General features: G+C 37.1%; 9 protein-coding genes, 13 long non-coding RNA genes and 1 other non-coding gene across 23 annotated transcripts, besides 1 other annotated feature; 11 read left to right on the top strand and 12 right to left on the bottom strand.

Moving 5' to 3' along the window:
• Positions 1-455: 455 nt before the first annotated feature.
• ssa2 (heat shock protein Ssa2) lies at positions 456-2,744 on the bottom strand. Its single transcript, NM_001023412.3, has one exon. It carries the CDS (start codon positions 2,542-2,544, stop codon positions 601-603), a length of 1,944 nt encoding a protein of 647 aa, NP_588421.1. The 5' UTR covers positions 2,545-2,744; the 3' UTR covers positions 456-600.
• SPOM_SPNCRNA.7609 lies at positions 1,518-1,779 on the top strand. The gene has a single exon (NR_196945.1). It is a non-coding gene; the product is annotated as a non-coding RNA (long non-coding RNA).
• Positions 2,260-3,272, top strand: SPOM_SPNCRNA.7608. Its single transcript, NR_196944.1, has one exon. It is a non-coding gene; the product is annotated as a non-coding RNA (long non-coding RNA).
• On the bottom strand, positions 2,718-6,276 carry ppe1 (serine/threonine protein phosphatase PP6 catalytic subunit Ppe1). Its single transcript, NM_001023411.3, has one exon. It carries the CDS (start codon positions 6,167-6,169, stop codon positions 5,252-5,254), a length of 918 nt encoding a protein of 305 aa, NP_588420.1. The 5' UTR covers positions 6,170-6,276; the 3' UTR covers positions 2,718-5,251.
• SPOM_SPNCRNA.7607 lies at positions 4,606-4,850 on the top strand. Its single transcript, NR_196943.1, has one exon. It is a non-coding gene; the product is annotated as a non-coding RNA (long non-coding RNA).
• An 826-nt stretch (positions 6,277-7,102) lies between the features above and the next one.
• SPOM_SPNCRNA.7606 lies at positions 7,103-10,391 on the bottom strand. The gene has a single exon (NR_196942.1). It is a non-coding gene; the product is annotated as a non-coding RNA (long non-coding RNA).
• On the top strand, positions 7,184-10,657 carry cdc11 (SIN component scaffold protein cdc11). Its single transcript, NM_001023410.3, has one exon. It carries the CDS (start codon positions 7,235-7,237, stop codon positions 10,370-10,372), a length of 3,138 nt encoding a protein of 1,045 aa, NP_588419.1. The 5' UTR covers positions 7,184-7,234; the 3' UTR covers positions 10,373-10,657.
• On the bottom strand, positions 10,501-12,208 carry mug33. The gene has a single exon (NM_001023409.3). It carries the CDS (start codon positions 11,849-11,851, stop codon positions 10,841-10,843), a length of 1,011 nt encoding a protein of 336 aa, NP_588418.1. The 5' UTR covers positions 11,852-12,208; the 3' UTR covers positions 10,501-10,840.
• Positions 12,209-12,399: 191 nt separating this feature from the next.
• On the top strand, positions 12,400-13,375 carry cox13 (cytochrome c oxidase subunit VIa). Its single transcript, NM_001023408.3, has 6 exons — positions 12,400-12,614; positions 12,663-12,687; positions 12,738-12,787; positions 12,836-12,890; positions 12,943-13,002; positions 13,087-13,375. Exons 1-6 carry the CDS (start codon positions 12,452-12,454, stop codon positions 13,124-13,126), a joined length of 393 nt encoding a protein of 130 aa, NP_588417.1. The 5' UTR covers positions 12,400-12,451; the 3' UTR covers positions 13,127-13,375.
• A 387-nt stretch (positions 13,376-13,762) lies between these two features.
• Positions 13,763-14,810, bottom strand: SPOM_SPNCRNA.549. The gene has a single exon (NR_150918.1). It is a non-coding gene; the product is annotated as a non-coding RNA (long non-coding RNA).
• SPOM_SPNCRNA.7605 lies at positions 13,770-14,386 on the top strand. Its single transcript, NR_196941.1, has one exon. It is a non-coding gene; the product is annotated as a non-coding RNA (long non-coding RNA).
• A 612-nt stretch (positions 14,811-15,422) lies between the features above and the next one.
• Positions 15,423-17,998, top strand: SPOM_SPCC1739.08C (dehydrogenase). The gene has a single exon (NM_001023407.3). The coding sequence runs from the start codon at positions 15,720-15,722 to the stop codon at positions 16,503-16,505; it is 786 nt and encodes a 261-aa protein (NP_588416.1). The 5' UTR covers positions 15,423-15,719; the 3' UTR covers positions 16,506-17,998.
• On the bottom strand, positions 17,076-18,546 carry cti1 (Cut3-interacting exosome subunit Cti1). The gene has a single exon (NM_001023406.3). The coding sequence runs from the start codon at positions 18,501-18,503 to the stop codon at positions 18,102-18,104; it is 402 nt and encodes a 133-aa protein (NP_588415.1). The 5' UTR covers positions 18,504-18,546; the 3' UTR covers positions 17,076-18,101.
• On the top strand, positions 18,054-18,616 carry SPOM_SPNCRNA.7604. The gene has a single exon (NR_196940.1). It is a non-coding gene; the product is annotated as a non-coding RNA (long non-coding RNA).
• Positions 18,617-18,645: 29 nt separating this feature from the next.
• Positions 18,646-18,999: an LONG TERMINAL REPEAT.
• Positions 19,000-19,104: 105 nt separating this feature from the next.
• On the top strand, positions 19,105-19,688 carry SPOM_SPNCRNA.7602. Its single transcript, NR_196938.1, has one exon. It is a non-coding gene; the product is annotated as a non-coding RNA (long non-coding RNA).
• On the bottom strand, positions 19,321-19,571 carry SPOM_SPNCRNA.7603. Its single transcript, NR_196939.1, has one exon. It is a non-coding gene; the product is annotated as a non-coding RNA (long non-coding RNA).
• A 128-nt stretch (positions 19,689-19,816) lies between the features above and the next one.
• On the top strand, positions 19,817-22,117 carry met1 (uroporphyrin methyltransferase). The gene has a single exon (NM_001023405.3). The coding sequence runs from the start codon at positions 20,345-20,347 to the stop codon at positions 21,833-21,835; it is 1,491 nt and encodes a 496-aa protein (NP_588414.1). The 5' UTR covers positions 19,817-20,344; the 3' UTR covers positions 21,836-22,117.
• SPOM_SPNCRNA.7601 lies at positions 19,834-21,120 on the bottom strand. The gene has a single exon (NR_196937.1). It is a non-coding gene; the product is annotated as a non-coding RNA (long non-coding RNA).
• Positions 21,248-22,085, bottom strand: SPOM_SPNCRNA.7600. The gene has a single exon (NR_196936.1). It is a non-coding gene; the product is annotated as a non-coding RNA (long non-coding RNA).
• A 247-nt stretch (positions 22,118-22,364) lies between the features above and the next one.
• On the bottom strand, positions 22,365-22,435 carry SPOM_SPCTRNAGLY.12. Its single transcript has one exon. It is a non-coding gene; the product is annotated as a tRNA-Gly (tRNA).
• A 358-nt stretch (positions 22,436-22,793) lies between these two features.
• Positions 22,794-24,108, bottom strand: set5 (histone lysine methyltransferase Set5). Its single transcript, NM_001023404.3, has one exon. The coding sequence runs from the start codon at positions 24,024-24,026 to the stop codon at positions 23,067-23,069; it is 960 nt and encodes a 319-aa protein (NP_588413.1). The 5' UTR covers positions 24,027-24,108; the 3' UTR covers positions 22,794-23,066.
• SPOM_SPNCRNA.7599 lies at positions 23,262-24,328 on the top strand. The gene has a single exon (NR_196935.1). It is a non-coding gene; the product is annotated as a non-coding RNA (long non-coding RNA).
• A 114-nt stretch (positions 24,329-24,442) lies between these two features.
• Positions 24,443-25,012, bottom strand: SPOM_SPNCRNA.7598. The gene has a single exon (NR_196934.1). It is a non-coding gene; the product is annotated as a non-coding RNA (long non-coding RNA).
• Between the last annotated feature and the right edge of the window lie 254 nt (positions 25,013-25,266).

The following is a 25,266-nucleotide window of genomic DNA, read 5'->3' as shown; positions in this document are numbered from 1 at the left end:
GGATGCGAATAAAATTAAACTGTATATAATCTTCATTTCATGCTTTGAAAGTTTTGTTCAGGTGGCATCTTACTCGGCTTCTATTATTTTAAATATATTGAAACATTTCTTCTAGACATTTGTCGATTTCAAACGCATCTGCATGAATATTTACTGTACTCAAATAGTTACCATTGTAAAGCTCAATACTATTATTTATTATGAAAAGGATGCAATTCTGAAATGGAAATCAAAGAACTCATACCATAAATACACCTATATACACTCAAACTATATGTGAGTATTCTTCAATTTACATGCAAAATTTAAATTTCATAACACGAAACTAATTCCTTAAGCAGTTTAACACATATGAAGCAAATAACTTAATACTTTGACTTATTACCACAGTAACAAAGCAAACGAAAACACGAAAACACTTACATATATTTACAGTCATACTAGTAGAAAAAAGATTCTTTAAAACAAATTTATTAACTATTAATTTGTTAATATTTATATAACCTCGTTAGTCATGTCTATTACAAAAAAACATTGTTCACAACATAATTTTCACAATTAAAACCGCCCATTAAAAGATTTTTCTTCATGCACAGTATTTTAATCAACCTCCTCAACCTCAGGACCATTGTCACCACCAGGGGCAGCACCAGGAGCAGCACCAGGAGCAGCACCAGGAGCGGCGCCAGGCATGCCACCGGGAGCACCACCAGCTTGGTAGATCTTAGCCATGATGGGGTTAGCAACACTTTCAAGCTCCTTTTGCTTGGCCTCGAACTCATCCTTGGCAGCAGTAGTGTTACTGTCGAGCCATTCAATGGTCTCTTTGACAGCCTTGTCAACGGTCTCCTTGTCGGAAGCATCAACCTTGTCCTTAAGGTTAGGATCATCCAAAGAGTTACGAAGAGAGTAAGCATAAGACTCCAAGTGGTTCTTGGCTTGGATACGACCGGACTCGGCCTCATCCTCAGCCTTGTACTTCTCAGCTTCGGCAACCATACGGTCAATTTCCTCCTTGGAAAGACGACCCTTGTCATTGGTGATGGTAATCTTCTGAGTCTTACCAGTACCCTTCTCGAGAGCAGAGACATTCAAAATACCGTTAGCATCAACATCAAAAGTGACTTCAATTTGAGGAACGCCACGAGGTGCAGGGGGGATACCGGAAAGCTCAAACTTACCAAGCAAGTTACAGTCCTTGGTACGAGCACGCTCACCTTCAAACACTTGAATCAACACACCGGGTTGGTTATCAGAGTAAGTGGAAAAGATCTCGGACTTCTTGGTAGGGATGGTAGTGTTACGCTTGATAAGGGGAGTCATGACACCACCAGCAGTCTCGATACCCATGGAAAGGGGAGCAACATCAAGCAACAAAAGATCTTGAGTCTTCTCAGAAGTGTCACCAGTCAAGACAGCAGCTTGGACGGCAGCACCATAGGCAACAGCTTCATCAGGGTTGATGGACTTGCAAGGCTCCTTACCGTTGAAGAAGTCAGAGACAAGCTTTTGAACACGGGGAATACGGGTGGAACCACCGACTAAAACAATCTCGTTGACGGAGGCCTTGTCGACCTTGGAGTCACGGAGAACACGCTCGACGGGCTCCATGGTTTTACGGAAGAGATCGGCGCAAAGCTCCTCAAAACGGGCACGAGTAATGGAGGTGTAGAAGTCAATACCCTCGAACAAAGAGTCAATCTCAATGCTAGCTTGAGCAGAAGAAGAAAGAGTACGCTTAGCACGCTCACAAGCGGTACGAAGACGACGGACAGCACGAGCGTTACCGGTGATATCCTTCTTGTTCTTGCGCTTGAATTCTTGGATAAAGTGGTTTACAAGACGGGAGTCAAAGTCCTCACCACCCAAGTGAGTGTCACCAGCAGTGGCCTTAACTTCAAAGATACCCTCTTCGATGGTAAGAAGAGAAACATCAAAAGTACCACCACCAAGATCGAAAATGAGGACATTGGATTCGCCTTGGTTGCTACGGTCTAAACCATAGGCAATAGCGGCGGCAGTGGGTTCGTTGATAATACGGAGAACGTTCAAACCGGCAATAAGACCAGCATCCTTGGTGGCTTGACGTTGAGAGTCGTTGAAATAGGCGGGGACAGTGACGACGGCGTCAGTGACCTTACCACCAAGGTAGGCCTCAGCAGTCTCACGCATCTTCATCAAAACCATGGATGAGATTTCCTCGGGGGTAAAGGTCTTGGTCTCACCCTTGTACTCAACCTGCAAAACAGGCTTGCCATCCTTGGAGATGACCTTGAAGGGCCAGTGCTTCATGTCAGACTGAACCTCAGGATCATCAAATTTACGGCCGATCAAACGCTTGGCATCAAAGATGGTGTTGTGGGGGTTCATGGCGACTTGGTTCTTAGCAGCGTCACCAATGAGACGCTCGGTATCGGTAAAGGCAACATAAGAAGGGGTAGTGCGGTTACCTTGATCGTTGGCGATAATTTCGACACGGTTGTTGGAAAAGTGTCCAACACAAGAGTAGGTAGTACCCAAATCAATTCCGATTGATTTGCTCATATTGATGTGAAAAGACAAAAAACAAATAAAAAAGACTAAAGTTTATTTGGGGATTATAAAAAGGAACGTGGGATATAAATAATTTAATATAGCACTCCTTATTTAAGATGCAATAGATAACTTTCTTCGTTAACTTCCTATAAGGAAAATGATTTATTACTCCTTAATTGATATTAATGCAAGTAATAGGAATACACGATGTTGGGAGGGTGGGATATTCATCGTATTTATTACATTAGGCTACGGTTCTCGAAGTTTCCCAAAACCCTAACCCTCGCTCGTAAAGCACCTTACAGAACGTTTGGGTAGAACAGTAGAGAATCTTTCGAACACCGTACGTCATGATGAAGCAGTTTGGTAAAGAGCGAAAAAGGAAATCGAACAATCCGTTAAATTATTTAACGAACTCGAAAGTCCTGGAAGAGCGTGGAAAGAGCCGGAAGGGATACAGAGGACAGCGCATTGGAGTGCAATAAATGCCCAGAAGTCTTAGAAATCGTTAAAAGAAATTACGGTTGAATACGAGATAAATCAGTAAATGGAAAGATGAATAGTGGAAGGAGCTTCACTAATACGACCCGTTGAGTATTAACACTGAGTCACTCTACTTACTCTATTTATATTGGCAGGTGCAATGAGTTTAGAAATTGGAATCAGCATGTTTTCTTTAGAAAGTATTTAGGGGGTAATTTTGAAGAAATAATAAAAAATGAAACGTTAAATGTTTTCATAAATCAAATGAAAGAAGCATCGTTTTTGATGCATGTAACATAGACATGTTTTACAGTGTTGCACTTAAATAGAATGGGAAATGTTCTGTAATATCCAAAATTTCATGGTTTTGATTTACCAGCGCATTACTAACGTTGTAGAAGGGGATTCGTAAAAGTTATATATAGTTAAACATGAAAATTGTGTGCGATAAAAGCCCTATGCGAAACATTAGCTCACTAGACACACAGTCATAAACACGATCACAAGTCCGGGCAGTTTGATTGAAAATGGCTCGTTTCAAACTATTTTAAATTATTTACAAGAATAAACAACCTTTGTAGAACACAAGTGAAAAGGATATGGAAAGAAGCTTGTAAAACAAGATGCAACTGAAAACGGTTTTACTTCAATGATAGCAAAGACATTTAAGAAAATGAAAATAGAAAATAAATGAAAAAGATCATAGATCGATGAGCGTTTGCAAATTTCGGAAAGCCCAATTTTCTTTTCAATTCAACAAAACCCTAGAATTGGGGTTAGAAAAATATAAATTGTCCGTTTGCTTTTACCAATTTTTTTCAACAAACAAGTTTAACTGAATTCGAATAAAAAGATCCCAATTCTCGCAATATCTCTCATTTTCAAATAAACCAGCAAATCCAATATCAATGCCACTTGATAACACACATAAAACTGATCATTTTAAATCCAGCATTCAGACGCAAGAAAAATGCCATGTCCTCAACGGAAAAAAAGAAAAACCAGGCCATATTCAGAGAGGTCATAAAAAAAATTTCAACTCATCTCATCACTGTATCGAAGACATCTTAAAAAGATACATAAAAAGCTTTATATATTCTCCATGTATGCACTGTATAACACAATTTGGGATAATCAGAGTACATGAAGACAATTAGTCTCTTTCAGGCATCAATTTTCGCACGCTGAATATCCCTCCTCTTCTTCTCGTAGACAAATTTATCAACTTCAAAAACAAACAAACCACTCCTTCTTCTTTTCGTAAATAAGAATGATTTAAAAAAAATACAAATACTACGAAATCCGGTCAAACGAACAAAAAATTGTGCAATGATCGAACAGGTGCTTATTAAAACTGCAAATTATGTTACTGACTGACTTTCCTTAGCAAAGCAAGCGACAATTTGCAAAACATTATTTTACAAAGGTAAGTAGAAAGTAAGAGAAGCGAAGCATGAAACAGAAACGATATATCGGCAGAGATATTATCAAGAAAATTTGTCCAAAGAACTGTACAGATATAATAATGCATACTAAACTTATATATAAGAAATTGATTATCAAAAATCACCCTTGCTTGCTTAATCTTAACTGACAAAACTGAGAAAAATCATGATATACATATCATCGTACTAGATGCCAAGAAACCCCAATTAAAGCAAGCTCGACGCAAACCCGAGAGGAATTATGTATAACGTTCTTGACAAAAGAGTGACAAGGCAAGCACTGCAACATGCGATTATTGGCTTTATGGACGCGTAGTAATGGAAACAAAAATTATGGAGAAGGGATCATTAAGAATTTTTGGGCACTAAGTAACTTTATGTTGCTGGAACAGTGTGGTAACGCAAGTCAATGCTATTGCGAAAAAAAGGTTAAGGGAATATCATCACAATGTGAGGTGAAATAAAATTGCAAACACCAAGTCGCTTTTTTGAAGGGAAACAATCTAAACTATAGCGACTGAAAATAGCTAGGAAAAAAAGATTAAAAAACAAACCCATGTAACTTATAATATCGTTTTGCGTAACAAGCTGCCAAGGAAAAATAGAATATACCTCACGCGCAAAGCAAACGGAAATAAAAATATGGAAGTTGAGAACTGGAAGAGAGAAAGAAAGTGTCGGACAAGGAAGTAAAAAAAGCTACGTTTTAAAAAACAAAAACTATTACATGTTTGAGGGGGTATATGTGTGCCATAAAAAACAAGATATTTGACTTGCACATACCAAAGTTAGATGAAATACTCGCTTCTTTTTCTGCTAGGGGGAACGGTACGATCTTCGTCGGCAACAGCCGAGAAAATACGAAATTCCGGTTCCAAAGATTCATCTACTTTCATAACACTTGCCACATTTCCACATCTATAGCAGTAATTGGGAGCACTCCAAACGGTAACAAGATTTTTATCGGCAAAATGATATTTGTAGCCCTCTTGAACAAGTTGATGAGCACGAGCAATCAATGTCAAGTCGTTGATTTGACTAAATTCGGTAGTAACTTTAGAACCAAACAACCATCCAGCTCCCCGAGGCGAAACAGTCCAAGATTCAATATCCTCTGGATCAGACCACATCAAATCGCAAAATGAGCCTTCATGGGGAATTTCTTGAGCACGCGCAAGAATACGAATCTGATCCAATGTGCGAACTTCCGGAGATAATCCACCATGCACGCATAAAATTTTGTTATCGATAACCGCTGCCAAAGTCAAAAAATCAAAAACTTGGCAACAATATTTCCAAACATTTGCATTTCCATATTTGGTTTGACACTCATCATAAAACCCGTAGACTTGAGTGATCTGGCGACTTTCGTGATTACCACGAAGCAATGTAATTTTATCTGGGTACCTTGCTTTCAAAAGCATAAATAACGTAAAAGTTTCTAAGCTAAAATAACCTCGATCCACAAAATCACCCATAAATATATAATTTGTGCTTGGCAATTCTCCACCTACTCGAAACAGTTCCAAAAGGTCGTAAAACTGACCATGTATATCACCACAAACAGTAACGGGAGTCCGCACAGGCTGGATATTGGACTCCTCCATTAAAATAACTTTTACCATCTCACACAATCGTTTCAACTGGTGTTCTGGAAGATATTTACACTTCCTTACTGTAGCGATCCATTCATCCAAGTCAAACATCGTTGTAGCACAAATTATTCAAGGATCTCTTCTAGATTATTAAACACAGTTATTTCTCAATACTTTCCTATTTAGAAATTGGCTTCCTAATTAAATATGTTGTTTGCGGAGAGTACGTAAGTTAGTACGTTGAATACTTAAGAGGGGTGTTTAACGTATTGTAACGATTAACGGCGTACCAAGTCTTTATCAGATATGGATGTTTGGTACATTCAAAAGTCGTATGAAAAAGTCTACATGTGGAAATGACCTTTTATATACAAATTTATATAGTCCGCTGATTAAATTGGGATGTCGTCGAACACATTTTATCCTTATTGCTAACGTCAAATTTTGTTGCAAATTTTCTTAAATTACCGAGGTGGGATTGCTTTAAATTATAAATACTTGTAGAGTTTTAAACGATTGAAAGTCTAGGTCATGAGGCGAAGATGAGAGAGTAGCATAACGAGAAACGTTGTCTGTAGAACGACAATAAAAGTGTCGTTTCCATAACCTTTAAATATAGTAAGCGAATTTAGGATCAGTTCGAAGATTGTTGCAAGCGTAGATCCAACTTGTGAAAAACTTGCTTACTAAAGAGCTTTCAAAGTCATGAAGAATATATGATATCTTGTTGATATAAATGGCATCTCCGTCGTCAAGTATGCGAAACCGTAGGCAAAAGAAAAATCGTACAGAGAAGGTTACCGAAGCAATTGCTATTAATTGTTTTTTATCGAGTCTTCCGAGTTAACAGAATAAAGTGAATCTCTCATGCACAAGTTTATCAACTCTTAGAACTACTTATAGCTTTGATTTTTTCCTCAAATACTTATGGCCATAATTTTCCTTCTGAATAAATAAATTTACTGGAATTCAACGTAACAAACAAAATAACGCTATACCCTTATTGTGGAAAATATCGTAAAATATGATAAGCAGCATTACGAATACGCTTGAATATCCTATGTCAAATTGTGCAAAAGGGTGATTGAGTCCCAGTACCACGACATCCCGTCGCGTCTCATAGACGTAAACAAAACTTCTTTTTTCTATGGAAGGTATGTGTGCTTTTCAGAAATCATGGAACAGTTATGGCTTGAACATGATTTAAGTGAAGAATGGATTCCGCAGCCACAAGAACAAGGGTCAGACAATTCTAGTGAACCACCAACCACATCAAATGTAAACAATACTCAATCTACAGGTCGTGGTAGTTCAGGAACTTCGACAGAGCATGGAACGTTTAAGAAAGGAAGAAATGATGCTCCGGATGTTCCTCAATGGAAACAGGTGAATGCAAAGAACCCTGTTGCTCGTGATATTTTTGCAAGGTTGGATTTGGAAAATATGTTTGAAGAAAGCAGCAAACAAAGCCCCCCTTCAAAGTCTCCAACAAAAAATCCGTCCAAAAAGTCCAGTAATAACTCTTCTAGGCGTAGTTCTTCTTCAGTTGGTAAACTATCTAATGTATCGAACATGCAATCTTCTCCTTCTAAAGATCCTTTCGTTTCACAGGATTACGAAAAAGAATCTATCTCCTCTTCTCAGTTTAGCAAAAAATACTCAGAAGGAAGCTTGAAAAGTCAACAATCTAATACCAGGTCTAACTCGGTTCACGAAAAGCAAAATACGGACCATGCTAGCAATGCATCGTCATCCTCATCCGTTGTTTCTTCTCCCTCCTTGAAGCCCAATAATACATCCCCCCTTAAACTTTTCCAAGGAGCTAGTGATCCGTTTACTCGTGAGCATTTGAATCAATTAACTCAAGATGTAAAGTCCAATTCATTTGAAAATGGGGAAAAACAATTTTCACTCCCTGAACCACGAAGACCACAAAAACCTATGCGTACAACTGAACGAAAGGCTAGCCTCAATACCAAAGATCTCTATCAAGAGGTTGAAGAAGTCATGGCAAGATTGCGAGGAAGAATGCCTAATTCGGGACGAGAATCTACAATTTTTCTTCCTCGAAAGCTCAGCGGACTTCGTGAGGAGGAGGAACAAGATGAAATTTCAGTTGAAGTAAGTCAAGAAGATAGCTCTAATGCATTTCCCTCCTTAAGTGATCAACTTCATTTAAAAAGTCTTCAAAGTATGAAAAGGGTTACCTCAATTTTCAATGATAATGATGATTCCTTTCCATCCGCATCTTCCTCCCCTCAACGCCAGGCATATATGACCGATAAAATGCCACTTCGGGAAATTGATGTTGGCTCTTCACAATCCTCTTCCAAGACTGCCCGATTAAATAGCTCTCCCAAATCAACGCTAAAAACTTCCAGTGTTAAAACCAGAAGAAGTCACTCTGCTCAAAGCTCAAGAAAAGTGTCTGATTATCCCAATATGGTGGTTATAACGCCAGCAGATCTTCCTGAAGGCATAGATACAACTCAAGGCTCCATGGAATTTGACAGGATACACAATCGGTGGCGGAGAAAAGGTCATGATTCAGACTTGGGCTTTGATTTTGAAACCGACGAAGATGCTAGTCTTTCGCATCCTGAGCGTACAATACTGTTTAAAGCGGCATCCACCAGACATCAAGCGAACAATGATCCAAACAATTTGGAGAAGCAACAACCTCATTCCTTTCCTTTGCGTAAGCAAAATGTTGCTCAATCCGAATTTCCTAAGCATTCATTAAGAGACAATAGCGAAAACGCTCCGCAAATTTTATCTTCCTTTCACGATTTATCCTTACAAAATGAGAGCTTTGATGAAATGTTTAATGGCAGGTATGAAAATGGGTCACCAATTCCTTTTATTTCTTCAGGTTCTGGATTGAAAAGTAAAGCCGACAAAGATGCTGAATATAGTTTTTCAGTATCTCGTCAATCCATAATTCAAATTCTTTCTGATGTTGAACCATATGAGCCTTTCTGGAAAAGGATTATACAATTAGACATCAGTAGACGACATTTGGATTCCTTGATTGGACTTTCTGAACTCTGTCCCTCTATTGAAGAGCTCACGTTGGAAGGAAATGAAATTGCTTACTTAACAGGATGCCCCGTTACGATAAGAGACCTGAATGCTGTTGAAAATCGATTGTCAAGTTTGACTTCATTTTCCAACCTATTAAACCTACAATATCTGGACATATCATATAATCAACTAGAGGACCTTACTGGTCTTTCTTCTCTAATTCACCTTCGTGAGTTGAAAGTTGACAGTAATCATCTATGGAGTTTAGATGGGATTCAACATTTGGATGGATTGCTAAAATTAAGCGCTTGCAATAACAGGATTAAAGAATTGTCATTTACGAATTCCAATCTTCATCGTCTTGAGGAATTGCTCTTGGGAAATAACGAAATAGAAGAAATCGAAGAAATAAGTTCGCTTCAAAACCTTATGGTTTTACAATTGGACAATAACAAACTAACCAACTTGAAAGCTAGCCAACCAATGATTCATTTGCGAATTTTACGCATCAGCAACAACGCCATACATCAACTTGAGGTAGATCAATTTCCTCATTTACGAACTTTATACATGGACCTTAATCGATTTAATCGTCCCCCTGACATCCGTCGACTAAAACGCTTAGTCAATTTTTCGTTCAGGACTCAAGATCCTGAAGCCTCCAATTTTGTCATTCAACCCTCTTTAGATATTCGAAATCTATACCTATCGAATAACACCTTCGTTACTCTTGATTGTAAGCACATGTTTCTGGGAGTGAGGTATCTGGAGCTTGCAAACGTTCAGCTCAAAGAAGTACCTAAATACATTGCGACCAGTATGCCCAATTTACGTGTATTGGACTTATCACATAACTATATATCAGACATAGAGTCGCTGAAACCATTGCAAATGATCCACCGACTTTACTTAGTGGGAAATAGAATCAAAAAGATGCGAAATTTATGTGATATATTGGCAAACCTGAAACAGTTAAACGTACTGGATCTGCGCATGAATCCTCTTAATTTCAACATTTATCCCGTAATTGACGACTCTATTTATGAGCTCTCTGCAGCCTCAAAATACCAACAAAGTATCAACCAAAAAGGTCATCATAGAAAAGAAGACCCGCAAAAGCAATGGCAGGAGAAAGAGCTGGCCTTTAGTTCCACTTTGTCTGAGGCATGGAGAACAAGAAGAAAAATGTATGCTGAAGCTATTTTATTGGCATGTCCACACTTAGAATGGTTGGATGGATCTGATGTTTCACAATCATCTCGCGCTGCATTCACCAAATCATCCAACTAGTATGACTTGTGAAGATATAGCTTGAAACATTTTTACCTTTCAAATAGCAAGATTGTTTCGCTGTTGTGTAAAGGTTAATAATCACAATACATAATACACCATAATACTCGCCATTACCATAGTGTAAATAATAATTCGATTTCTGGATGGCACATACAAAATGAATAAGCATAATGAAACGTGAAGGTCGTCTAAAAATATATATATATTAAAAAAAAAGAAAAAGAACCCTATTGAAAGAATAAAAAATAAAAGAAAACCCCTCCAACTCTTCTTACATTCAACTAGCTTAAAACAGATAAATTCTATTGAGAAACAGTGACATTAAACACACACATATGTACCATATAAGTATCAACTAAATAAAGGAAAAAGGTAAAGGGGGGACGGTTAAAAAATGCTTTGAAAGTGAAATTAGAAAACATGTAGAGATGATAAATGATAGATAAAACTCGATTGGTCGATAATTTACGAGCGGCCCCATGAAAATCTGCTGGGCTTCTTGTCGTTATTGGCTTGAACATCATTAATCGACCATGGATTTGGAGCTGGAGCTGAAGCGGGATCTTTAAAGGGATTTTCAGGATCTCTAAACGGATTTTCAGGAGCCTGTTCTGCAGGCTTATTGCGCATAAACGGAAAGCGGAAGCCCGAGTTAGATTTCGGAACGGGAACGGGCTCACGAACAGTTGGGGCATAGGAAGACAGAGAACGACTATCGTTGCTAAAAGTAGGCTTCAATTTTGAGACAGAGCCTCCACGCTTGAGACCATCATCCTCGGAAATGGTATCGTACATAGGCTTTTCGGCAGAATAATCGCTGAATTTGGGAAGGTCTCCCTTGCGAGAAGAAGTAGAAAAGATATTGCTGCTGTTTTGCAAAGAGTACGGATTGTAACCCAAGCTGCCAGAGGTGGCGCGACGAAGATGCTTGGCCTGTAACCTTGTGGCTTGTCTGCGTGCAACAAGGAGTAAAAGCAAGACGATGAGTTGAATGCCGACATTGGCGAGCACAAGCCATGACGGCCATTGAATATGGGGGACAAAAGTGATGACACAGATAACGAAAGCAATGGCGGTGATAAAAATGTTAAAGAATGTTATGGTTCCAATGACATTGAAGAAGCCGGGAGAGCGGGCAATGGCACCAATGTGGGCGAATATAGTCATAATGGTGGATATGAGACAGATGCAGGCAGACACGGGAACAATCACCAAGCCGTAGGAAGCTCTTTGACGCACAATAACGGAGGTACGAAATCCGTCCTTTGCATGTTCATCAAGGTAATCCGAGTTGTAACCAACTAAAGGCTTGCTGCAATTTGAATTTAAGCAGTAACCGAAAACGCCAAATCTAACGTCTCCATACTTTCCTAAAGTAAGATTGTTTGCAAGAGGAGGAGTACATATAGCTAAGACGAAAAAGACAATGGCGATAACCAGTAAGATAAGGGAAGGAGTAGCACTACGAATCCGCATTTTTTAAAAAAAAGCGGAAAAGCTTTGGAGGGTGATTTGAGAGAGTAGTTTTTGAGCTTTTGCTAGCTACCAACAAAGTTCAACTTTGCACGGTTAGGATTTAAAGATTTCCTTTTTGTTCCTCTACAGCGAGAAACGATCAAAAAAGAGATGAAATCCGAGGGGAAGGCAGAAGTTGAGAAAGGGCAATTTGGTACGTAGCAATGAACGAAAAGGCTCTCAATTCGACTAAAAGTGTTTAAATTACCAATTCCTAATATGGAAAAAAGAAATAATTTGTCCTTGAAGTCGCTTTTATGTATTTGGCGGAAAGGCGATTTTTGGTGGTGAGATATGATGAGGTTTTTGTTGTTGGTTGTGGTTGAGTTAAACGTTGTTTGACTTCATTCCCCCTTTGCGCCACACTTCAGTAGTACGGTACGCTACGCAACTGAACGCTAAACATTGCTAAGGTAAATTTGTACCGAGGTAGAAGAATGCACACGGTGCGTTACTACAGTATATGGGTAGAATTACGAAGGTACGGGAGGAGCAGAATGTTCACAAGCAACAACTCCCATCTCCTTGAAAACATCGTAAAAAAGCGAATTTGTTAGTGTAATGAGCATGATGAATCGTAACATTGGCTTCCTATCCAGAACATTGAAGACGAGCGTTCCTAAGAGAGCGGGTTTGCTCAGCTTTCGAGCTTATAGTAACGAAGCAAAGGTGAACTGGCTTGAAGAGGTTCAAGCAGAAGAGGAGCATGCAAAGCGTAGCAGTGGTATGTGAATTGTGGGAATAGAAATTTATCTTACTAACGGGTTTATAGAATTCTGGAAGAAAGTGACTTATTAGTATGAACATGAGGAAGTGAAGAATTTGTGTGGTAGCTAACATTTGCCAGCATTGGTGGACCAGCATTGATATTGGCTAGTGCCAATGCGTATTATATTTGTACGTAAAAGTGTAATGTGAAGATTTGCAACGACTAACAAGAGATAGATTGCAAGCATCAAGAGCATGCCAAGCATGTTGAAGATACGGACCCTGGTTATAGGTATGAAGAAGATAGAGAAGAAATGAAAGGAAGGGACTAATGAATGGTTTAGCTTTGAAAATTTGCGCTTCAAAAAGTATCCATGGGGAGACGGTAGCAAGACACTTTTCTGGTAAGATGAGAATGAGAGAGAAGAGAGGAAAGAAGGGAGAGATTATGTTTGTATGAGACAAGGAAATTTACTAATGATATACAGGAATGATAAAGTCAATCATTTAAAGAAGGATGATGAATAGGCATAGCGTTCTTTAAGCCTTTTTGCACGACTCAATTAACCCCCATACCATGTAGCAAGCAAAGAAGAACGAATAAGGTGTTGGAGGGATGCATAACGGAAAGTGTGTTTTTAGCAATGCTAAAAGGTAATAGTGAGACCATACGGGTTTGTATTGCCAATAGCTGTTTTCTTATCAATAGTGACTTTCAGCATTGGATTCGTTATTTGTTTAGCGACGTACAGTGAATAATCATTGATTTCTGAAAAAGCAGAAAAGAGAGATGAGGTAGTTGAAGGAGGATATGGAGACAGTTGCATACTATGTAAACAAAATGAATAAGTGATGAGACTGAAAGTTGGCATGCGAAAAAGAGAACGAATATATATACAAATCATTAATATGCTACAAGTAGTTCACAGTCTGTTTCTATCCTTTTGACTTTTTTATTTTTACTGTTTAAAATTATATTTTGCATTAGTATATATGTAACATTAAGATTATAAGGAATTATTAATCTCAAGATAATAATGAGTTTTGTAGGAGTGTTTTTCAAGGAAGAAACGTATTCAAGGAAATGGAAAAGTGTTTACAAAGCTATAACATATTGTATTTGAAAAAAGTTTTATTTTGATTAACTGGGATCGTAACTAGAATGTGAAAATGTTTCTAGTGTAGAGACATAATATAATAAGAAAAGGACTTGAAAAATAGCGGATGCGAGCGTTACCTAACGAGAGTGGGCAACATGGTAAAAGGGAAAAGGAAGGAGAAGAAAAATGGTGCAGCGAGCAAATAATCCAAAGGCACCTAATATGACTATGAGTGGTAGCGTGGTGTTTGTGCGATGAGTTACACCAAGTAGGAATTAAGGGAAATAAAACGAGACGAAAGGAAAAGAAAATAAAATAAAAGGGAAAAAAAATAAAAATAAAAACTTGAGTGGAAAAAAGGAAACATGAACCCTAAAAAATAAAAATAAAAGGGAAGAATGAAAACCAAAAATAAAAGTGAGGAATGAAAACAAAAAATTTAATAAAAAGGAGGAATGAAAACAAAAAAATGTTCTACTCTACTAGTTTTAGTCTAGCTTTAGTAAAAAAAAAGAAAACATCCTCATTTCACTCATCTCGTTTCTTCTGTTCACACCGCCCTTGTTACCAACTCGCTCATTCCACTGGGTCCATCCTCTTGACTGCCTGTGCTCGGCTGGCTTGTGAAAAGGCAATGCTGGGTAAGTCCTGTGTGCTTCCATTAGGGATGTGTGGAGGTATTTTGATGATTGTGGGAGCGTAGCAGTTTGTTTTCAGTAGTGGATTTGTTTTTGTTTTTGTTTTGAGCAGCGGATTTGTTGTAAGCTGCGTTGTAATTTGTTTTTGTTTGCTCTGCTTCACCCTTGCGATTTGTTTTGTTGTAAATTCCGTCGTAATTTGTTTTGCCTTACTTCACGTTGCGTTTTGTTTTCCTTGCTCGTTGCTATTCCTTGTATGCTTCACGTTGCTATCCTTGCTTCCTTACTTTCGTTGCTTTCTTTGTTACTGTTTACCTTATTTATTTACTTTTACTTTCTTCGTTTCTTTTATTCCCCCCTCCCTTTATGTATTTCCTTATTTCTCCTTCCTTACCTTATTTACTAATTTTTATTTTCAATTTTATTTATTTATTTGTTTATTTATTTTTTTCATTGTTATTCCTTCGTTTCTCTTTTCCTCTTCTCACCCCACTTTTTAGCCTTTCTCCTTTGAACCTTCTTTCTCATTTATGCATTCATGCGTTGTTGTGCTTGAATGCTGCAATTTTTTCTTTTCTCGTGGGCGTGCATGGATTTTCCAAAGCTTAATCATTTTACCTTTACTCTACTATGCACATGACGTTGAATAAGAGTGGGGTAGCGGGGTTTTCTCCACCTAATTGGAAAGTTAAACATTTTGCGAAAGGCAGCTCTAGCAAATAAGGGGCTCGCTTTCATAACCTTGCCCGCTTACATACACCACCGTCTTCCCACAATTTGAATGGGTGAAATGGCGTTACGTTGTTGTTCTTCTTTCTCGACACCAGCTTTTGCCCTCTTTGGCGATAGTGAGGTGGCCTTACCCCAACTGTTCAACGCCAGTCTATCCATCCGTTATCATGAATGTTGTGAGCTAGGCTTGTTTAGAGTAGGTCTGGTAGAATCGGTATGATGAAATGAGCAAGATGACATATTCGAATCGAGCCTTTTTGAGTTGGTGTCGCTGATAAACGCAAAGGTAAAATGGTGTCGAGAAGATGCGGATTTTTGTTATTAATACAGGACGATTTCCTCTTTCAAACAAACAAGAGTCAAGTCAAGTCGAGCCAAGCCAAGCAAAGCAAAGCAAAAAGCAAAGTTTGAGCAAATCCACATCAAAGTCAAGTTAAATCAATTCAATTCAATTTTCGAGTTAAATAGTTCTTTGTCTATCAATCCAAGAACTTTCTCCCTTTTGAGTTTTTTTCTTTTTCAATTTTTTTAATTTTCTTATTCTTCAACTTTTTACTCTAAACTCTTTCTCTCTCGTTCTCCATTTCTTTTTTATATTCTTCTTTTTTTTTTCTTTTTATTCTTTTCTCTCTTGTCAACCCATCATTCATCATGTCGACTCCCCCTGCTAATGTCACTACCGCCCATGTGTTGGATTTGTTTAGCCTCAAGGGCAAGAACTGCGTCGTTTTTGGCGCCGCCAAAGGTATCGGTTTCAGCATCGCTACTGCCTTTGCTCAAGCCGGAGGTAATGTAATCATTACCTACCTCACCACCGATCCCACTGAAAAGGCCAAGAAACTGGCCGAGGAGACGGGTGTTCAAGTTCATACCCTCAAAATTGACATCTCTCGCTCTGATACCGTCGAGGCCGGCGTCGAGGAAATTCAAAAAATCTTTAAGGAGATTCATGTTGTCGTCGCCAACGCCGGTATGCCCTTCCGTAGGTCCGTTCTCGATTCTCCTCCTCATGAATTCGAAAAGGTTATGAACATTAACACCAATTCCGTCTATCGCGTTGCCTATTACATGGGGAAAATTTTCAAAAAGCAAGGTTTCGGAAATTTGATCGCAACTGCCTCCATGTCGGCTACTATCGTCAACGCTCCTCAACATATCGCTGCGTATTGTGCCTCCAAGGCTGCCGTTCGACAACTTTGCAAGGCTTTAGCCGTTGAATGGGCCGAATTTGCTCGTATCAACTCGGTCTCTCCCGGATACTTCGCTACGGACATGCCTGGCTATGAATTTTTAAAACAATGGGAACCCTATGTTCCCTTTAAACGTCTTGGTTTGACTCCCGAGTTACGTGGTACCTATCTCTATCTCGCCAGTAATGCTTCTTCCTTTGTTACTGGTTTGGATTTGATTGTCGATGGCGGTTATACTTGTCTTTAAGAAATGAATTGAGGCGAAAGAGAGAGAAATTTTCATTAGTTAAAGCTAGGCTAGCTAGTTTGCTATTCCTTTCATTTTCATTTCATCTCTTTCTTTTCTTTTCCTTTTTTTTTTTTCTTTTTACTCTCTACTTCTCAACTTAACTTTGCTTTACTTTTCTTTTCTTTACTTTACCTCTTTTCCTCCTCTTTCATAAATTTCTAGTTTTAACGTTTACCTTTTTTGGCCAGATTCCTTATGAAATGTGTGTGTGTCTAGAGCTCAATTACCTTTCTTTTCTTTTTTATATTCTTCCAATCAACTTTGTCAATTACTCCAAAAATTTAAAAAGTTTGGCACATACATAGTATCTTCTTACTTGGCCATTTTTTCCTATATTGCTTTCTTTGATTTTCCTTGGCTTTTCCCACTAAACTACTCGTATCACAGCGTTGCGTCGCGTCGGGTCAAGTCGCTTCGCTTTGCTTTGTTTGACAGGTATGGATAGTGGGAATTGCATATAGTCTTTTAGTGCCTAGTTGCGCTTTACACTACAAATTTTTTTTGTTTGCTTTTTCCTTACAAGTGATTCTCGTATTGTTTGTTTGGTTGTGACAGGGATTGATTGATTCGAAACAAGCTTTAGTATGGATCTTTGTATGTTTTTTTTCTTTTTTTTCTAAAGTTTTTACTTATCATGTCATGAATAACAAATAGTAACTGGCTCATTAGCTTATGCGAAAAAACATATGTAAATTCGTTTGTTAACATAAGACAAACGCCCTCAATCGAAGGATATCCTTATTAACAATCCTACAACAATTCTTAAACACTTTCCCCAATATCCAGTCCGTTTGTATATATTCCTTTATCTTTTTCTTGTTCTCTCTTTCTTTCTCTCCCTCTGTCTCTTTCTCTCTCTTTTAATTTCAATCTATCAATCCCCACCATCTACACCTATTTATTATAAAGGAGAACTAAAAAACAAAAGAGAGAAAGAACGAGGATTGAAGCAAGAACCGACATCTTTTCTTCGACTTGTTATCAAAACCTACACCACTGCATGGTGTTTAAAAGCTCTCCAGTATGGAAAAAAGAAAAAACCAAAAACAAAGAAGAAAAAACAAACTGTATATAAATTGTACATTAAAAAAAGACAATAATTGTTCTATTCCATATTCATTTTTGCAATTAGAGAAACATACTTTAAATAAAAAACAAATTTTTCCACGTCTACGTTTTCGCATTTCTATGAGGATATGTTAAGAATTTAGGCATGCATCTAAACCGAACCATTCAACACAGTGCCTTCAACAAAAATCGCTTTCATTTACATGAATTTCAAAGTATGTAAAAAAAAAAAAAAGTTAAAGCACATAGTAAAGGAATCCTTTTTGATATTTGATAAATCCTTGTTTCAAAGTATTACGCTCGAATAATAAAAAAAATTGAAAAAAAAAGGCAACTAAAGAGACAGTTTCGGTAAAATCCGTCCATTAGCTCCAAATTCCATGTATATTAATTAAAAAAAAAATTAATTACTTTTTTCATTCGTAAGTTATCACCCGTTAATCCATAGAGCCAAAGTCATGTCAATAGAAGAAACAAAAACGTCTATCAAGTGTGATGTTTAATGATTCGAGTAGCTGCGTCCTTAGCAACTTTTGGACGATTAGAAGAAGAAGAGGAAATAGCGGCGTTGGACGTATTTACCGCTTCTGTTTTGGGATTCACATTTTTTTCAGCTTGCTGGATTTTGCTAATGTAATTTTTAACACGCTGCAATTCTTGCATTACGGGTCGCTCACTAGCGTCTATTCCATTTAACTTATAAAAAGAATAGAGAGTAGAATTAATGGCATAGGACATGGTGATATATAACTTTGCTTGTTCCAATTCGGATTTTCCTTCAGCAAGTTCAAAAATTGATTCAGCATCCTTCAATGGTTTAAGAACATCTTCCACGTTATCTAATTGCTTATTTAATCTTTCAAACAGCTCAGAATACTCTGGGTCCATGTTTAACAGACAGAGAGACAGGCTGTGGATATATGCGAATTCTACCTTCTGTCCTCAATTCCAAAATGTAGAAAAACGTCGAAAGCAGGTATGTAACACAATATACCGTGCCCTTGGCTAATTTATCCTCAAATTTTTTGTATATCAGCTACGCAGTTTGGTATCTGCTTTAACAATACATTGAATTGCGATGAGTTTCTCATTCGTCCTATTATTATTGCAATACGCAGGTGATATAAGTAGCAACTGAGTGTAGGTATTGTACTATCAAGTTGTATTGTTATTTATTGCAAATACAACTTATAATTGTGTAAGGAATGAGGTTTAGCAGTAACTCTATTTACGTTGTTTAGATGATTTGGATTTTAATAGATTATTGTTAAAATTAATATCAACATCGTATCATCTGCGGTGCGATATGTAAATGGAACATGTGAACATATAGTGACGTGTGACGCAATACAGTATAGCATAGTATATTGTTGTGTTGTTGACAATTTGAACTTTAGTTTACCATGTTTAACGGAATATTAAAAATACGATGTAACTCACTATTCGCTTAAAAGTTAGTTCTAATTTTTCAAGGCTACACTTGTTCGCTTGACTCAAAAAGTCGATTCGCCTCTTGAAATATCTTTAGAAAAAAAGAAAAGAAAACTCGCCGTCAACAGAGAGTTCACCCATGCATGAAGAAAATGTAAAGTTATGAATACGGAAAATATGCGTTTAGCGCTTACAAAAATTCGTTAACGTTAAGGCCTATGTGAGCAACATTATCACTAAACATAATATATATTAACATCTCTGATTTGGCTAGGAGGAAGTATGACATTTACAAGTGGGCCATTTTTTTATTGTGGTTTGTTATTTATATGAGGATTCAGATGTTTGCATTCATACTTAAGTAACGCAGTTCGAAAGCATTTTCTTTTTTTGTGAATATCAAAGCGTACTTCCTTAAAACTTTTTACTCATTATCTTACTAAGCCAAATTTTCCCCAAAGCTAGAGGAAAGCTATCATGCAAGTTAACTTGTTAATTAGCAAAAACTACAGTGACTAAGGGACTCGTCATGTACTAACTAGCAAGGTTATTTTTGTACTATATCGTGCAATAACGATGCCTTGATAGAAATATTTTATGAGCTCTACCGCTGGTACTTTACCTGGTTTAAAGAAGTATGGTTATTGGTTGATTACCGTATTCCGCAAAAAAATTTTAACGATCAATCATTTTTGCAGCAAATTGCGCCATCATTTGGTGATTGATGTATGCAGTCATATAAAGTGTAGGCAAGACCTCAAACGCTCATCAAGCGAAAAGAACAAGGAAGGAGGTCGGATAACGGGTTGTTGTAATACGTAAAGAGGATTTAAAGCGATATTCGGAAGTACAAAATTTATTTATTGTTTTCATTATCGTTGAAAATCTTTATTCAATTTACCGAGGTTTAACGACCACTGCACAATTGTCTTTCTCTACAAGTTAATCAATCAGTTTAATAGTGTTGCAATCAATTGCTCGATTGCTTCGTAGAAAGAATTAAAATTTGTAACTTAAGCTAAAGGCTAAATTGTTGGTTTATGAGATATTTCTTTCCTTTCTTTCCCGCATTTTTGCGTAGAACAACAAAGTCTGGTTTTTGCAGTACTTCAGCCAGCAGCTCTTCTTCTCCACCAAGACAATCCAAAACGAAGTGACTAAAATTGTGAAAAATTGAAGTGAAAATATATATATTGGAAAATAAGATTGACGCAATATTTGGAGATTAAAAAAAAATTTTGGGCAAAAACCTATTCTCTACCAAGTACACCTGAGTTAACCTATTAGAAACTACTACAATGATTGTTTCCTGGTCCTTGAAAGACGCCGTTGTTGTAGTCGTTGGTTCAGGAAAAAATGCTTACCGACGGGTGAATTTATGTTTAAGTGAAAATTCTTCTAAAATTTTTTGGTTTTGTCGCAGCTCCGCTGATGGTGGATTTGACGTTGGTCATCTTCAGCTTGACGCAAAAAAATCGGATGCTATTGAAATTCTTCCCATTTCTGAATTTGATCCCGTTCGTTCATTAACGACGCTGGGAAAGGAGGAGACAGATTTTTTGGTGGATGCTGTTTTCGTGTCAGAGTCCAACCACCATGAAAAGGAAATTTTACATCGTACGTGCAAAAGGTACCGAATCCCATTAAACATCATTGATAATCCTTCTTTGTGCTCCTTTACTCTACCAGCTACGTGGTCAGAACCACCTCTTCAAATTTCTTTAAGTACTTCATCAAATGGTTGTCGTTTAGCTCAAAGGCTGTTGAGACACGTGGTGAGTAGCCTTCCTTCCGGTATGCCAGAAGCCATTGAGCGTTTTGGCCGAGTGCGAGCGATCACTAAAACTCCAGAAAAAAAACAGTGGATCAATCATGTTAGTGATTTTTGGCCCCTCGAGAAGTTGGTTCGGATGACAGAGGACGATCTTCTTGCCATAGTTTCTGACAACTTCTCTCTTCCACTCTCATCAAGCCAATCTTCTTCACTTGCCAACTCCTATGAAAGTTTATCAACCACCTTGGACAAGCCTTCATTGACGCTTGACCCTGAGGCTTTTCCTACTCATAAGCGAGGTTCAATAGCTTTAATTGGAAGTGGACCTGGCTCTCCTGATTTACTTACTGTTGCTGCCAGAAAGGCTATAATGAAAGCCGATTATGTACTAGCCGACAAGCTGGTACCAGAAGCGGTATTACAGTTAATTCCAAGGCATACTCCACTATTTATTGCTAGAAAATTTCCTGGAAATGCGGATAAGGCACAAGATGAACTTCACCAGGTTGCTTTTGATGCTTTATCTAGAGGTGATTATGTTGTCCGTTTGAAGCAAGGTGATCCTTATATTTATGGGCGAGGCGGTGAAGAGTATCTATTCTTTACACAACACGGTTATGTACCAACGGTTATTCCTGGCATCAGTAGTGCTTTGATGGCCCCTATCTCTGCTGGTATTCCCGTTACACATCGTGGAGTGGCCGATCAATTTCTTGTGTGTACTGGAACTGGTCAAAAGGGTTCGATGCCTAAAATACCTTCTTTTGTCCCTACACAGACCACAGTTTTCCTAATGGCTTTACACCGACTAGAAATTCTTGTGCAAGCACTAATTGAAAGCGGTTGGCCTAGAGTGTTACCGGTTTGTATAGCTGAGCGCGTCTCTTGCCCTGATCAAAGGTTCATTTTCTCTACTTTGGAAGACGTTGTGGAAGAATACAACAAGTACGAGTCTCTCCCCCCTGGTTTGCTGATTACTGGATACAGTTGTAATACCCTTCGCAACACCGCGTAACTATCTATATGAATTATTTTCCCTTTATTATATGTAGTAGGTTCGTCTTTAATCTTCCTTTAGCAAGTCTTTTACTGTTTTCGACCTCAATGTTCATGTTCTTAGGTTGTTTTGGATAATATGCGGTCAGTTTAATCTTCGTTGTTTCTTCTTAAAATATTTATTCATGGTTTAATTTTTGGTTTGTACTTGTTCAGGGGCCAGTTCATTATTTACTCTGTTTGTATACAGCAGTTCTTTTATTTTTAGTATGATTTTAATTTAAAACAATTCTAATGGTCAGTGGAAAGATATTTTGGCTTGATATTTGTGTACTATACTCATCTGTATTACTAGCAACTGCTAAATAAAGATACACAATCATAACCTGTTATTTTAAATGTAAGGATAGATGAACAAATAGATAGAATCAACATATCAGTTTTGTATTAGAACATTTTGATACACGTTTCATGATTCATTTATCCAATATAGTTTTAGTAGAATGATATTCATTTTAGTAGATAATCTAAAAAAGCAAATATTAAACTGCATCAGCCGGGAGTCGAACCCGGAGCTAATGCTTGGAAGGCATTGATGTTACCGCTACACCACTGATGCATTTATTATTTAGAGGTTAAAGAATATGTTATATATTGTTACAAAAGCAGTGTCTTAAGAATGTGTATAATTCTGAAGAAATTTTTTGTTGTTTTGAATAATAAGGAATATTTGGTTTATTGATTTACTGGTTCTATTTGTGAATCGGCTTTTGCTCAAAATACCGAATCTATTTTTTGGATATTTTAAAAAAATCAGCAAACATGCACCAAATGCTTAAATCTCTTCAACAATAATGTTTACAACTCGATAGGAAGTGATTACTCAATACTGCAAACCCTTCTTATAAATTTCTTTTATAAATACCTTTTGTATGAATTAAATCAGTACTCACTTCTATGCTAAATACTGAATATTCTCCATATTAAAATATTCTCAATCATTTACAATTCATGCCAAACCCCAATAGGTTTCTAAATTTTTTATTTATAAAAAAGAAAGGAGATACAAAAACTCTAGGATCTCAGGAAGATAGTTTCAATTTCAGGTTTTTATCATCCATAAAAGTTTTATAATTTTTCAATAGAATAAATACAATCCCAAGCTCATCAAACTAAAAGTTAAGACGAGCATTAACAATACATGCCCAATTTTCCAATAAAAACAAAAACAGTAGTTTTTTACCCCATGCTTAATCAGTATCACTATAAACATCTTCTTCAAGCTTACATCCCCATAAATTATCTTCCAAATCCGATAGTTCATCATCCTCTTCTAAAAATAATGGTAGAGCAGGCACTCCTTCAGCAAGAGCATGACTTCGTGGGTTCTCTACATACTTGGAAATTTTCAAATATTTTTCAGAATCAGTTCCTTCATACAAACTAATTGCTTTAGTCCCCTTTTTTGCAAAAATACTGGCTCTCTCAAAATCACCGTGGATGACACATAATCGGAAGGCATCCAGAAGTGCAATTATATCTAACCGACCGAAAAGAAGCTCTTCGTGGGCAATGTGTATCCTATGTCTCAATGCTCTTAGAGCACCTCTTGGATTAACTATACACATTTTTGCCATGGTTCGGTCATAGTAGGCCAGTTGCTTTCTCCTTAAATCGCTGATTTTCCTAATCTTTCGTTCCTCTACAGAGCAAACACTACAATAACATTTAAATCCAAAATGCTCGAGCAATATTTTTTGTCTTTCCGTATGTGATTTATGTAAGTCTATATATGTCGTAAGTATTTCCTCGCCAGCCTCGATGTCGCGAACAGCATGAACCGTAACCTGATCAAGTCTAGGATTCCACGTATGTTTCACGTTAGGACTACAATCGTGATTCATTCGAGAACCAAGTAAAAACATTCCACCCTTTGTCTCATCAATGGTCAGCGCATTGGAATAAAATGGCCCAAGGAATGGTCCCATAGTGTCTGGATGAGCGTTGAAAAGTCTATGAAAAGCTTCCTGTTCTTCTTTTGTTTTTGTAGACAGTGCTTCCTCGATTTCCTTAGCGTCACTTTTTGTCCTTATCAAAGGCGTTTCTGCAAAAATTCTTGTACCGACGGGGATTTTTACTTTTGCAATCATACCCATTCCTTTGTTAGGAATGGGGACAACTTTATAAATCTCTGTTTCATACGGGTTCATGTAGTACGATTAAGCAATACATTAACGCATGGACGCTTAAAGTTTTCAAAGTTTGGAGATTTTGGTGGTTACGAAATACGCTGCAAAAAATAGAGAAAAAGAATCCAATATATATGGATAAAGCTGAAAATAGTTCTTTACTATTTACTCCAATATTTCTTTTTCTTTTATTGTACTTTTAACCCCAATTGGTTATATCACAATTTGTTTTTCCCAAGAGATCTGTCAATTTTCAAAAAAAAAAAAAAAAGAAAAGGAATATAATTCGAATTTCAAAATGTTCAGAGTGTTATGGCATTTTAAATATATTCCTAAATTTATTATTAATTATAGCAATTTGTTTATATTTTATTGTCAAGGATCTTGAATTAATCATAAACTTTGTCATCATATTTTTTTATAAAATCCTTCGTACAAGAAAAATGTAGATTGGCAATTGACGAAACAAAAGCTCCATTTCTTACCGTATCAAAGATATCAAAACACGTAATTAAAATGGTTTAAAAAATCCTTCAAACGATGGTTTAGCATTACCAAAAAATATAATCGCAAGTTTGTGATTAAGCTTAGATTGAAATCCTAGAATTTATTGGTATGTTGATACCTGAAACAGCTTCTGCATTACATTATTATTATTATTTTTTAGATTTAAAAAATAAATGTCAAACTATCATGAAAAAGTACCTAAAATGAAATAAAAGGATGCGCATTATTCGATATGCATGTGGAATTGGTATACTAAAACTTAGAGAATTACTGAACTCAAGAGCAAAATCTTGCTATGGCCAGTTCTTCATAACACAGTACTTTATATGTAGATATTGTTTGAAACGAAAATTGTAAATGTCACTTCGGTTAATGTAAGTTAAATCACTTAAAAGAAACTGTACCAGAGTTTTTGAGATTTAGGATTTGAAGGGTAAACTAGAAATAATTTGATTTATTATAATATTCGGCATTTCCGTACCTTGTCAATGTGTGAATTATGTGCATAGGTATTTCGTAGGGTGAACAAAATGAAACTTGACCAATGTGCCCCATTTCAGACCTTGACAAAATGAATGAAAGTTTTAAGATCAGAGATACTTTTTCACTATAAAATTCTTCATGTCAAGGATTATTATAATCTCACTCTTTCTTACTCGGCGTCGATGATTTTCGGTTCAATAAAAAAAAACAAATTGTTGATTAAAAAGGAATAATAAAAAAGAACGAATCTTATTCTAACTCGCCTACATTT

The sequence above is a fragment of the Schizosaccharomyces pombe genome (genome assembly GCF_000002945.2).
Source record: "Schizosaccharomyces pombe strain 972h- genome assembly, chromosome: III".
Lineage (NCBI taxonomy): Eukaryota > Fungi > Ascomycota > Schizosaccharomycetes > Schizosaccharomycetales > Schizosaccharomycetaceae > Schizosaccharomyces > Schizosaccharomyces pombe.
Note: the sequence above shows the minus strand (reverse complement) of the source record. Positions and strands in the feature narration are given on the sequence as shown.

Coding starts and splice junctions, on each gene's coding strand:
- ssa2 (NM_001023412.3), bottom strand. CDS start 2,544: ATGAGCAAATCAATCGGAATTGATTTGGGTACTACCTACTCTTGTGTT.
- ppe1 (NM_001023411.3), bottom strand. CDS start 6,169: ATGTTTGACTTGGATGAATGGATCGCTACAGTAAGGAAGTGTAAATAT.
- cdc11 (NM_001023410.3), top strand. CDS start 7,235: ATGGAACAGTTATGGCTTGAACATGATTTAAGTGAAGAATGGATTCCG.
- mug33 (NM_001023409.3), bottom strand. CDS start 11,851: ATGCGGATTCGTAGTGCTACTCCTTCCCTTATCTTACTGGTTATCGCC.
- cox13 (NM_001023408.3), top strand. CDS start 12,452: ATGAGCATGATGAATCGTAACATTGGCTTCCTATCCAGAACATTGAAG. Junction 12,688..12,737: donor TGGAAGAAAGTGACTTATTA/GTATGAACATGA, acceptor AACATTTGCCAG/CATTGGTGGACCAGCATTGA. Junction 12,788..12,835: donor TGCCAATGCGTATTATATTT/GTACGTAAAAGT, acceptor AACAAGAGATAG/ATTGCAAGCATCAAGAGCAT.
- SPOM_SPCC1739.08C (NM_001023407.3), top strand. CDS start 15,720: ATGTCGACTCCCCCTGCTAATGTCACTACCGCCCATGTGTTGGATTTG.
- cti1 (NM_001023406.3), bottom strand. CDS start 18,503: ATGGACCCAGAGTATTCTGAGCTGTTTGAAAGATTAAATAAGCAATTA.
- met1 (NM_001023405.3), top strand. CDS start 20,345: ATGATTGTTTCCTGGTCCTTGAAAGACGCCGTTGTTGTAGTCGTTGGT.
- set5 (NM_001023404.3), bottom strand. CDS start 24,026: ATGAACCCGTATGAAACAGAGATTTATAAAGTTGTCCCCATTCCTAAC.